This window comes from Pteropus medius, unplaced genomic scaffold, assembly GCF_902729225.1.
Source record: "Pteropus medius unplaced genomic scaffold, Ma_sr-lr_union100, whole genome shotgun sequence".
NCBI classification, from domain to species: domain Eukaryota; kingdom Metazoa; phylum Chordata; class Mammalia; order Chiroptera; family Pteropodidae; genus Pteropus; species Pteropus medius.
This window is the reverse complement of record NW_024342475.1, coordinates 891298-903854: the sequence shown is the minus strand read 5'-3', so window position 1 is coordinate 903854 and position 12557 is coordinate 891298. Positions and strand designations below refer to the sequence as shown.

Below are 12557 nucleotides of genomic sequence, written 5' to 3'. Positions count from 1 at the left end.
GCCATATCCCACAGATTTCTATATCCGGTGTTTTTATTGCCATTCGATTCTGGCTGGCATTTTGCATTTCAATGGCTTCTGTAATCTAAGTATTATTTAAACAAATGTTTTTCAAGAGTGTAGCAATTTTGAGAAAGAGGGTTATAGCTTTTGAGCTGATATCTACTTTTATTGCATTGCTATTTGGAATAATATATTGACCTACCATGTAAGCTTGCATTTGAAGAAAGAGCTCTGAGACTAATAAGATGGTTTGATAAACTCTAGTCTACCCTAAATCCACATTGTTTTAATGATGGTCGAACTGAGGGTGTAGCATATTTGTAGCAAATGTGGGATCATAACCCAGATCCTATAATTGGAGATATTTCACCACCTACCATCCCAACTCAACATGGCCATCTTCAGAAAGGCTGTCTTGAAATTTTTGGGGAAATCTACTAAGCTTTCCATTCCTGCCTAAACCTCTCTTTCGACTCCAAGCCTGGAATCGGCCATCACCACTTCTGACCAATACCAAGCGTCTCGGTCCAGTGTGGAATCGTGGCTGGGTGAAGCCTGTGGCTCAGACCCTGTGAGCGAGAGGCGTTAGAAGACACAGTCTCTCTGGCTTCCACGGCCCCATCGCCACCCCTCATTCCACCCCTGCCCCATTCATTTATTCATAGGCCCTTTTTTGTGTGTGTTTTTAGGGTTGTGCATATGATGTTTGAGAACAACATGGGGTGAGGGGGACCCCAGGACAATGGAGGACCCAAAGGGGCATCTTCGGTTAAATGCATGAGGGCTGGAAGGTGCTGGAACTCTTGTTGAGAAATTGGCTCATTCCCTGTCCTGTGCCTCTTCTCTTCAGGACCTGGGTGATGGAGTGAGGTGCAGTGTAGGGGAGGGTCACGTGCTACGGAACCCAGCTCTGTTTGGTGTCCCAAAGAGGAACAGTCTTTGGCCCACTGGGAGGCAGGACTCTCAAATATAATGTGGCGGAGACATGGTAAGGGTCTGAGGCCCTGACATCAAGCAGTGGGGGCTTGCAGCCCTGTGCTTTGAGCATCCCAGCGCATGCCTGCTCCCTCCGAAAATAATCTCGAGAGAGAAAGGAAGCAAAGGGGTGACTGGGCAGTGGCAGGGTTGGAGGTGGTGGAAGGAGAGGCTGACGCGCACTTGTGTTAACCAGGACGTTTATGGCCTCTGTGGCTCTCTGACAGCTCAGCGTAGGAGTCGGGCCCTGTCGGCTCTAACTCTAGTGTGGAAGCCGGAGAGCAGAGGACGGGGTGATCCTCCGCTGGGGGAGGCGACGGGAGGATGGTGGGACGAGCTCTTCTCTCTGGAGGTCTCCGGGGTCACGTTGCTACTCCAGGGCTGCGGGGGAGGATGGGGCAAAGGAACGGAGGAGGCCGTCAGTGCCCCCATCCCTGCTGCTCCCTGCCCACCCCTGGCCTCCCGGCAGCCCCGCCCACCCCACGCTCAGCCTGTGCCAGGTTCAGGTTCAGGAAGGTGGCGTTGGTCCTCGTGCGGGAAAGGGAGGTTGACTGTGAGAAGAGAGACAGGTGAAAGGGAGTTCCGAGGCTTCGTGGGGGGTGGCCGGCTGTCACGGGACAGCATTCTCCCCCCCAAGGCTGATGCAGAAAACCAGGGTTTGATGAGTGAATGGATGAAGGAGGGGGTCTAGGAGTGTCTGCCTGTGATTAGTTCCCTGATTTCCGAAGTTTCAAGCCTGAGGGAGGGGGACACTGTTCCTGACTCAGGTACATCGCTTCTGAGAGTGTCCTGTCAGTGGGGGAGGCGTGACTCCAGCCTGGGAAAGGACCTAGTGTCTGAGAGCTCCTGGTCTAATGGGTGGGACCTGGCCCTCTGTCAAGGAATTGGCCTCTCGGACCTCTCGGGATGCTCAGTCTGATGAAGAGGACACGTCCCCAACACCTGGAAGCCCCTGGTCTGATGGAGGAGATGTGGTTCCTGACTCTGGGAGCTCCCAGTCTGATGGAGGAGACATGGTCCCTGACTCTGGGAGCTCCCAGTCTGATGGGGAGACACGGTCCCCAACACCTGGGAGCCCCCAGTCTGATATGTGGAGGGCATGAGGGTCTGACTCTGGGAGCTCCCAGTCTGATGGAAGGCGTGGTCCCCAGCACCTGGGAGGAGCCCCCAGTAGTCTGATATGGAGGGGAGACATGGTCCCTGACTCCTGAACCCCAGTCTGATGGAAGAACACGGTCTAGCACCTGGGAGCCCCCCCCTGATGGAGAGACATGATTCCTGACTCTGGGCCTTAGTCTGATGAGGAGACATGGTCCCCAGCTCTGAGGCGTAGCCCAGTCTGTCAGAGAGAGACATGAATTCTGACTGCTGGGGCGCCCAGTCTGATGAAATTCCTGACTCTGGGAAAAGCATGATCACCGATGAGAACTGGTTCCCAGCACCTGAGAGCCCCCAGTCTGATGGAGGAGACGTGGTCCCTGACTCTGGGAGCCCCAAGTCAGATGAAGGAAACGAGGTCCCTTTTTGAAGTCTAGTGGGGAGGCAGATCCATCCTTGACCTCTGTCCCCCTGCCTCACGGAGGTGTCAAAGTCCCCTTTCAGGAGGCCCTGTGTGGAATGAGCTGCCCTCCGACTCCTTCCGCACACTTACGAGCCACCTGCAGCTCCAGCTCCAGCGTCTCGGTCTTGCCCTGCAGTGTGACGGTCTTGAGCGTGTAGCGGCCGGCATCCGTGAGGTTCAGCTTCTGCACCAGCAGCGAGCAGTTGGCGAAGCCCGCCTCCCGGCCTGTGTGCGCAGGGCCCGCGATCCAGCTCCCAGACGGCAGCTGGCTGAGCAGCCGGTTGGGCTCGGACGCAGGCCCGCGGTACCAGGCATAGACCAGCAGGTCCCTGGGGTAGCCCTGGACGGTCAGGGTCACATCCTGGCCCTCCATCGGCTTGGTCGGCACGGGCACAATAGACATGGTGACTGCTGCCGCTGGGGAGGGAGAGAGAGGATGCTGGGTTGGCTGGGCCTGCACTGGGCGTAGTGTCCCCATCCCACCCCCGGCCAGCTCATCGATGCTCCCCCACAGCTGACTGGCGCTCCCTCGTGCAGGGCTGTGGGAAGGAGACAGAGGAAGGCAGTGGCTCGGGAGGTAGCAGTCGTGGGTTTTGTGTCCCTCCAAGGCCTTCCCCCACCAGACCGGGAGGCCCCAGGGGGTGGGTGCCATCTCTCCCCGCTTAGACTAGGAAATTTCAGGCGCTGGGGGCGGGGGTGCCTCTCCCATTAAACCGCGGGACCCTAGCGAGTCGGGCTGTGTCTCCTCCATCAGATTGGAAATTCTACAATATGGGGGACCGTGTCTCCCCCGTCAGATAGCTGGGAGTCATGTACCCCAGGGTGTGTCTCTTCTTTCAGACTGAGAGACCTCAGAATGTGGGGGCTACAGTTTCCCATTGGGTTGAAAGTTTCCCGAGTGTGGGAGGCCACCTCGCTTTCACCAGATTGAAAATTTCAGATTATTGGGTTGGGTCTTTCCAGTCAGGCCGGGGACCCCAGAATGGAGGCATGTCTATCCCATCATACTGGAAATTCCTAGAAAATGGGAGGCCCATACTCCCCCATCAGACCGGGAGTACCCCAAAGGTGGGAACTGTGTCTCCCCATCAGGCTAGGAATTCTAAAAAAATTAAAAAATAATAATACTAATAAAAGAGGCCATGTCTCCTCAAGACCACGTCTCCTCCATCAGAGTAGAAAATCTCCCCAGGTATGGACTGTGTCTCCTCCGTCTAATCGGAAGCTCACTGGGGGTGGGTGCTGTGTCTCCTCCATCACCGCTGAGAAATCTACAGAGTATGAGGCACTGCCTCTTCTCTCCGAATAAGGAGCATGTGCTTCCCTGTCCCCCAGGACCGTATCTTTAAGGGCAGAGGCCATGTCTCCTTCATCAGATCAGCCGGGGGAGGGGTGGTGTCTCCCTTTCCTCTGTCTCTTCCCTGGCTCCTGCCACAAGGCTGCTGACAGTTCAGGATGCCATCGGGGGCACTGTACACATGCCCTGAGAATACCTGCATGCCCTGTGTACGACCCCCCATCTCGGCTTGCACGGGCAGGGCTTGGGGCCACACCTGAGGTCGTCCGGTCTACCCCGCTGTCTCCTGCCAATACCAGCTGCTGGGGCCCCAGGTGGGGTGGGGCAGGAGGTGCACTTACCTCTGGGGATGTCATTTCTGCTTTGGGTGTAAGAGGATCCACCCTTTGGATGAGACCCAGCCTGTTAGTGGGGGGTGAGGGGAAGGGAGGAAGGAAAGGACTGTCCCCACTGTCCCCAGGGGGTGGTGGCCACTTGGGAAAGAACCAAGGCAGAATTCATCAGCCCCTAATGTTCAAAGCCACCATCTCCCAGGGGATGAGAAAATGTCCCCTGAGGATTCTGATGGCTCTGAAAACACCAGCTGTTAGTGTGCTACCTCCAGCCCCTCGGTCGTTCAAGGACAGAGATGAGACAATGCCTCCCCAGCTGCGTCTTCCACTTGCCAACAACTGGCTGTGGTTTTCCGTGTGTGCTCACGCGCGTGCGTGCGCATGTGTGCGTGTGCAGGTGCACGCTGTCATCTGGGCCCGATGACTGGGTAATCTAGTCAGCTACCCAGAAATTCAGCTGTTTGTGTGGCAGGGAGTGGGGTCGAGCCCCTAAGTAGCTGGTGACTGCATTTGGAACAGGGGTTCCCAGATAAGGGACATTCAGATGTGTTCCGACTCTATCGCCACGCCATGTGGTCCATTTCTCACTTTGCCGCCCCTCAAGGAAGAGAGTCAGATTTGTCATTTGTTTTCCAGGTGACAAGGTGTGGACTTGTCTCCTTTAGTCACCTGGATGAAAAGGGACCCACCTGACATGCCACTTTGTCACTTGGCCAACAAATGGGTTGAGAATCTCTTCCTTTTCAGGCCTTTGCTGGGCAAACGGTGGCCTAACTGGTTGGTGCAGCAGCCACACACCTTCACAGTCCAACCGGGCGTGCGTCCGGGGGGAGGGGGTGTCAGGCTGGGGGCGACTCACCAGAGAGCTTGACCACCACCGAGGCCGATCCGGAGAGCAGGGTCTTGGGGTTCTTAGCGATGCACGTGTACGTGCCCTCCTGGGCCACCGTCATGCTGCTGATGTTGATGTGGTCTTGACCGTCCTTTAGGGCCCGCCCATTGAAGGCCCACACGTATTCGGGCTCCGGGCAGGAGCGGGACGCGCACCACAGGGTGAGCGACGTGTTGAAGTCGACTTTGATGGTGCAGCCTGTGCGGGTGGTAGAATCCTGGAGGATGGCCACGCGTTCTGGGCCGACTGTGGGGGCAGGAGGGAGAGAAACGGGGGGCAGGAGAGGGAGAGGGGAGGCGAGGTGGGCACCCCTGGCTTTCTTTCCACCAGGCTGGGCCCCTGGGGAGTCTCTGGGCCCAGTGGAGGGAAAAAGAACTGTGGCCTTTTCGAATTCCACATGGATCTCTAATTTGCTCTAGGATTTTGAGAATCCCTTTCCCTCTCTCTCTTGGGATCTCGGTTTCTCTTCTGCAAAAAGAGGGTGTTGAGCCAGACGAAATTTCAAGATAATTTTGAAATCTATGGCTCTAGTAGAAAAATAAGTAAAAGAAGTCTAAACGATTGGTTTCGGATAAGCCACTCTAAGTCTGGAATTCTAAGGCTCCGAGAGCTACGTTTTAGGTTCTAAGATTCTAAGACTCTAGGAATCTACTACGTTTCTAAGCTTCTAGGATTGGGTGGCTGATTCTAAGATTTTAGAATCAGATGTAAGAATCTCTGCTTCTAGAGTTTCTAGGATCCTCAGAATCTAGAATTCGGTGCTTTTTAAATCTGGAATTTCCAGTTGTAGGATTCCAGGCTCTAAGTTTGTCTGTGTCACCAGCCCACTTCTGTGACTTATTTCCTCAGACTCTGCATCGCGGGGCGCATAGGGGATCGGCTGCCCCCGGCAACGGCTCCCTCCGTGCTTTGGTAGCGTTTCCATTTTCTCACCCCTCCCGTTTCACCACTTACATCCCACCTCCCTTTCAAAAGCAGCCACTCCTGTGTCCCTCCCCTGAGGGTATTGCTTCAAAATGGAGAATTATTCAATTTCAAAAGCGTCTTCGGTCCTTAGGAGATGGGCCAAGTGCGTTTTAAGAGGGCTCTTCGGTTCTTAACTCCAGCTCACCTGCTGATACACTGCACGCCCTAGGGCACCCTCTCTTGGCCTCAGTTTCCCCGTCTATGAGGTTTGGGCACTGGGTGTCTCTGGGGCCAGGAGGACTCACAGTACACCGTCAGGTCGATGGGCTCACTGCGGCTGACACTGACCGGGTTCCAGACCTCACACTGGTAGGCTCCGGCCTCCTCCCTGCGGATGCCATGCCGGGTCAGCACCCGGCCGTCGGGGGACAGGCCGAGGCGGATGGCGATGGGCAGGGCCTCGCCGTTGAAAAACCAGCGGACCTCTGCGGGACTGGGGCTGCTGCATATCAGGCGCAGGGTGTCTCGGCGCTCCACCAGCTCTGTGCTGTTGGCCATGACCACGGGCTGGGCCAGGATCTCTGTGGGGCAAGAGACGGAGGGGGAGGGGGCCGGGCACCACCTGCTCCCAGAGCCTCCGGCTTCCCAGGCATGGGGCATGGATCCTGGAGGGGCCCCTGTACCCCTAGCCAGAGGGCCAAAGACTAGGATAGGAGGTAGGTCTGATCTTAGAAGCCATCCTGAAGGAGGTGAGCACTTGCATGTTATTTTAAGTTTTTTTACATGGTTTTATAATTTTTAGAAGTTTTTTTTTTTAAGAGGGATCGGGAAGGAGGCGGGGAGGCCTGGCCGGGGAAGATGGGGGTGTCTCACCATAGACCCGCAAGTGTCCGTAGCCCACCTCCGTCTGAAACTGCCTGTTGAGAGTCTGCAGGATGTAGGTGCCCGAGTGCCCAGGCAGAACGCCCTGGATGTCCAGGCTGCCATCAGGGCGCACGGCCTCCCGCCCCGTGTGGGCCGGGCCAGGGATCTCATCGCCTGTGCTTACGATGTAGCTGGCCACCAGGTAAGCCAGGCTGAGCGTGGGCCCCGCATACCAGTTGTAGGCAAGCAGCTCCCTGGAAAGCCCGTGGACAACCAGTGTGATGTTGTCGCCTTCGGCTGGCTGCTCAGGCTCGGGGGTAACAGAGATCTCGGCTCCTGTACTCAGGAACGCGGCTGTGGAAAAGGGGCCAGAGGACTCGGCTGAGGGAGGCTCGGCCAGTCCTCTCATTGGATAGAGGAGGAAGAGACGTGGGCTCCTGACGTATGTGATCCTGGTATACAGTAAGCGCTCAGTAAATGTTAGCCAGGTGCAGAGTCTCAGTCCTGGAAGGGGGGAGGTGTTCTGAGGGTTGAATGTGCTGGGCTGTGCCAAAGATCCCGCATAAGGCCTTGAGCACGGCAAGCATGTAGCCCACGCTCAGCCGATGGGGCCTTGGGATTTCGTGGGACCCAGAGAGCTTTCTCCCTCTGAGCGTCACTGAACCACGTCTTACAAGATCCGGCTGGCTCTTCTGGCCCCTTGGCCCTGCCTCCCGGCCCCCGGGGCTCTTCCCCTGCTCTACCCCATCCCTTTTCTTCTGAACCCAACAGGGAGGCCTGAATCCGACTAGCTGGTCAGGGCTGCTCGGGTTTGAATTACGTGCGGTTCCTTGGGATGGTGGCTGTGGCCCTTTTCACATAAGAAGTTCTCACGTGCCTGGCCTGGTTTCCGGGACTTTCCAGGGCTGACAGAGCATGGCTAGGAGTGAGGGTTCCGTGTCTAGCACGCAGCCCTGGCGTTTTTTGGCTGGGCCACCCTGGCCAGCGACTTCTGCGAGCCTCAGGCTTCTCTCGTCTACAATGTGGCGGTCATGAGTGGGCCTCCTGCTGAGGGTGCTTGTGAACACACGGGAACACTTAGAACAGCTCTAGTGCAGTGTGCACTAGGAACGCTGCTTAGGATGCTCTTCAAGCGACCCTGCGAGGTGGGCCCATTTCACAGAGGGGGAAACCGAGGCTGAGAAGGAGAAGGCGGCCGCCCAAAGCCACGTCCTCAGGGAGGCTCAGAGCCGCCGGGGAGAATGCACTCTAGTTAAGCTTCCGGAGCTCATGAAGGGTTTGTCATGTGTATGAAGGGGTAGCAGAGGCTGCCTTGCCCAAGGTCACGCTCCGGTTTCAGAAGTCTCCAAAGCCACCCTGCCGGATGTCCCCAGCCCACCCATGCTGGTGCCTCTTGGAGGAGCAAACTGTGCCTGTGTGGAGCAGAGCGGCCCTTCCTAGCCAGCACGCTAGACTTCTGCTCACGCCTTCCCTCTCTTGGGCTGGGAGTCCCTTCCCTTCTCTGAGGCCATCGGGGGTTGAGGTTCTGGGGTGGGGGACCACTCTCACTCACCACTAAGGAGGAGCCAGCTGCACCCGGTCAGCGCCATCTTTCGCCCCAAACCCAGGTCCTGGAGACGGTGGTGTCGGCGTCCCGGAGCTCCGAGGCCCTTCCTCGTTGGGGCTCGGCTCCGTCTGGTGCGGGACCTGGGAGGGTTCGGCAATTTGGAGCCGGGGGAGATCACCTGAATTTGGAGGGATCGAGTCACCGAGGATCTGGGGCCCCATTTGGGTACCAGGGCAGGCGTGGCAGGCACGGGCCAGGGGCCATGACCTGGCCAGGCCTCCTGGGGCACTGCCTAACCTTCTTTGTGCCAAGGGCCAGGGTTTGGTACCAGGAGAAGAACCTTGTCGCCAGGGACGGGGGTGTGGCGGGGGAAGGTTTTAGGGCAGTTCTTACCTATGGCCCAGGCCCTGGCCTCCCCGGTGAGCTTGGGGGTCGCTGAGGAATAAAACCAATCGTCAGTGGCTGCCTTTTCCCCAGCCTCACTGCCGTGGGTGACCTTCAGCTGTCATCTCAGGGGATGTCCTGTGAGGTGGGCACTGTTAGAACCCCCATTCATTGGCAGGTGGGGAAACTGAGGCACTGGGTGGGGGCTCTGACTGGCCTGAGTTCCCGCAGCGAGAGGGGACTTGAACTTTACCACACAGAAGAGCGGGGGCTGGGTGACTGCACGCTTCCTCTGGGGCTCTGCTCCTTGTTGGTTGAGAAATGGGGTGGTGCAGACCCTACTCAGGGCGGCCGAGAGCAGTTAACAAGATGTCACACGTTAGAATTCAGCCAGCGCCTGGCCAAGCTGGGCCCCAAAGGCGAGGTCTTACTGGTACGATTGTTATTCAAAGTGCAGGCCTGGACCCACTGACCCCTACCTCCATGCCCCTGAGCCTGATAGGCCTCAGTTTCCTCATCTGCAAAACAGAAATGAGGAGAGCATCCGCCTCATAGGGCTGCTGGAAAGATGGAACAAGTCAACATGTGTGAAGTACTTAGAGCGAGGCCTGGCACAGGGCAGATGCTCAATAAATCATTCGTTAATTCTGCAGATGTTGAATGAGCATCTCCTGCTTGCCAGGCACTGTGCTAGGTGCTGGTAGATAAAGCCCCTGCCTTCATGGGCTGACATTTGTGGGGTAAACAAATAAAACATAAAATCTATTCCACACCAGATGGAGATAAGTGACATCTGGAAACATAGAGCCAGAAAGAGGGTTTGTAATTTTTAAATTGAGACCACGGGAGGGGTCCAGGGAGGGGGTCCCTAGGGATGTGGTATTGGGCAGACCGCGGGGAACCTGGGGAAGAGCTTGCCTGACAGATGTGTTATTATCAGTGTCTTGATGGCTTCTGGGTCCCCGTCCCTCCGAGGCTCCGGCAGCCTGCTTCCGGGCAGAGGGCCATACCCGTGGCTCACCTGTCCTGGTTTGTTCCTCCAGCTCAGTGTCCTGAGCTGCCCTTGCCGGGCACGGCTCTGATACGGGAGGGAGTGAGAGGTGTGGGTGACCTGGCGCCTCCAGCACCACCCCCCAACCCCCGCCAGTGACCTCGGTTCACCCTTCCCTGTTCTGGCTCAGCCCCCTACCCTGAGCCCTGGGACTTCATCCCAGCGTCACTCAGGATGCCTTCCCAGGACGTCCCCAGGCCCTTCTCACTCACCTCGTCCTAAACTGACCTTGGCATCTTCCCCAGATCTGCTCCTTCTCCCCGTCCTCTTGTCAAGGCTGGCGCCACTGTCCACTGTCCCTGGGACAGGGACACGGGCTCCTTCCCTGACGTGCCTCCCCTCCCCCAGCACATGATGCCCTATGGCTCTTGCTTCCTAAATACTCCTTCCATGTATGGCTTTCTCTCCCTCCCTGTGGCCCCTGCCTCGGTCCAGGCGCCCTCTACCCCTCGTCGGCTTCACCTCTCAGCCCCTCGCTGGTCTCTGCCCTCACCCTTGGTGCTCAGAACCTGCCATGGCTCCTCAGAGCCCTCAGGAGAAAGGCCAGCTCCTCGCGGCGGCCTATCTATCCCAGCCTCATGGGACACCCTTCCTTCTGGAACTCTCTGCTCCAGCTATTCTGTCTCACTCGCACTCCCTCCGCCCACCCCTGCGTCCCTCTGCTCTGTTTCATGGCCTGCCACAACTCCTCCTCCTCCAGGAAGCCCTCCCGGACTCTCAGGCTGGGTTAGGCGTGCCCTGGGATCCCCGTTCCTGACCCCTTTGGGTCCTCGCTTGTGAAGGGGATGGGCCTGTCCCCCAACTGTACCATGAGGCTGTTGTGGTCACCACCATGTCCCTAGCACTGCCCAGCCCAGGGTTGGGCACAGCGCAGGGGCTCAGTTTGTGGAACTGGACACCGGGTACAGATGATAAAGAGAAGCGTCTCCAGGGAGGCCCGGGTTTCTGGCGATTTGGCCGAGGAGTGTGATGCGGCTGAGGCTCTGAGAGACTTAGGGAGGAACCTGGCTTGTGTCCTGACTCCGACAGGATTCCCCCCCCCACCCGGAGCATCACACTGACCCTCCTCTGCTGTCCGCCACAGCCCCCCTGGTCCACCCCCCTCACTCTCACCCATGCACCTGGACACAAACCCAGATCCGTGGTTTTATAGACGGGTGCCCTGTCTGCGCCAAGCCCAGAGCTGGGCACGAAGTAGACCAGGCAACCTCGGGCAGGGCCCTGTGCCTCTCTGCGCGGTTGGTGGTGGGCGATCATGACATTGACCTACCTGGGAGTACTCTGAGGGTGGAGGCGATCAGGTGCGTGGAGGGCTCTGTGTTGGGCCTGCGTATGTGGACGCCTTTTTCATTCACCATTCAACAAACGTTCATTGAGAACCTACTGTGCACTGGGCAAGGTGCCGGGTGACAGCCTCGAATAGGACAGACAACAATCCCTGCCCCACAGAGCTGGTCTTTTGTTTGAGGACACAGTCAATAGATAAACAGAAACACTTAGAATGTTCTATCAGGTGGAGATAATACCACAAAGAAAATTCAAGCAGAAGGAGGGGACGGAGGTGCCTGGAGCACAATTCGCATAGGGCAGCGACAGGACAAGAGTTGTAGAATAAATTCGAAAAGAGTCTGGGGGCTCTGGTAGAAATAAATGATGGAGATTCATTCAAGGGTCTTGGAGTTTTCAAACTGGAAACACAGCTCGGCAAAAAACCCGGAAGTGTTTGGAAGGAGAAAGAGAAGTTAAAAGTTCTTATAGCGAAAAGTACATTCTTGAGGATTATCAGTCCTGCATTCTTAGCCCTAGGCTTGGTCCAGGAGGTTCTCGGTCAGACGTCAGGTAGTCTGGAAGGTGGGCGCCAGGAGGCCTGGTCACATTCCAGTGGTCCGGATAATGGATGTCAGGTGGCCTGGATGCGTGAGTCCCTCCGGGGGGTAATGAGAGGGCTACCTGGAGGGCCAGGTGTAGATCCGGGCACTGATGCAGGCCTGGAAAGTTCAAAACAGTTTACCCAAAGTGCCTTGACAGTCCAGAACAAGCTTGGAGTCTTCCTGGGTGATGCCTTAACTTTTAGGTACATGTTTGTGATTTAGCTGCTCTGGGTTAAAATAACTCCATTTTCCTAACTTCCTCTTTCCTCAGACTCAAGACAGCAGGAACCATGCTGATTCCAGGGGGGGGTGGGCGGCGGGGGGGGGGGGAGGGGGAAGCATTCCAGTCTGAGGGAACAGCAAGTGCAAAGGCCCTGAGGCCAGTGAGGCTGGAGCCCATTTTGCAGACAAGGAAACTGAGGCTCAGGGCCATTGCCTCAGGAAGTTGGAGTGAGTAAGTCTTATCTTCTCCCTATAGCCAGCTGAGGATGAGGTCCTTTGACCCCCTTGGTCTGCTCCCTGCCACCCCCCCACCTTATCTCACCAGTCATTTAAGGAGCTGAAGGCTGCCTGGGGCCTCCTCACTCAGTCTCCTGGCTGAGGCCCCACCCACCACTGACTTAATCAGTATTCATTAGCTGGAAGCAGTGGCCTGGGCCCTATGGCAGGACCCTTGTCCTGTCCCCCTGGGCAGAGACCTTGAGGCTGAGGGGGTAGCTAGCAGGTTCCTGATCCCTGACTCCTCTCCTTCCCTTATCTCACTGGGGCGAGGTTGAGGGTGCTGCAATATTTACTCATGGATCTGTTGTCAGGGTGTGGCTTCCTCTGCCGGCCTGGCAAGGTCTGGGCTTGGTCCTGGGGAGGCTGTTCTTGGA

At 57.0% G+C, this 12557-nt stretch overlaps 1 protein-coding gene across 1 annotated transcript; it reads right to left on the bottom strand.

Annotated features, from left to right (window-relative positions):
• Positions 1 to 1058: 1058 nt before the first annotated feature.
• CEACAM16 (CEA cell adhesion molecule 16, tectorial membrane component) lies at positions 1059 to 11111 on the bottom strand. Its single transcript, XM_039866164.1, has 9 exons — positions 11082 to 11111; positions 8770 to 9278; positions 8383 to 8554; positions 6840 to 7184; positions 6272 to 6547; positions 5028 to 5306; positions 2630 to 2956; positions 1458 to 1529; positions 1059 to 1359 (listed from the first exon to the last, which is right to left on the bottom strand). The coding sequence occupies exons 3-8, from the start codon at positions 8417 to 8419 to the stop codon at positions 1465 to 1467; spliced, it is 1329 nt and encodes a 442-aa protein (XP_039722098.1). The 5' UTR covers positions 8420 to 8554; positions 8770 to 9278; positions 11082 to 11111; the 3' UTR covers positions 1059 to 1359; positions 1458 to 1464.
• Between the last annotated feature and the right edge of the window lie 1446 nt (positions 11112 to 12557).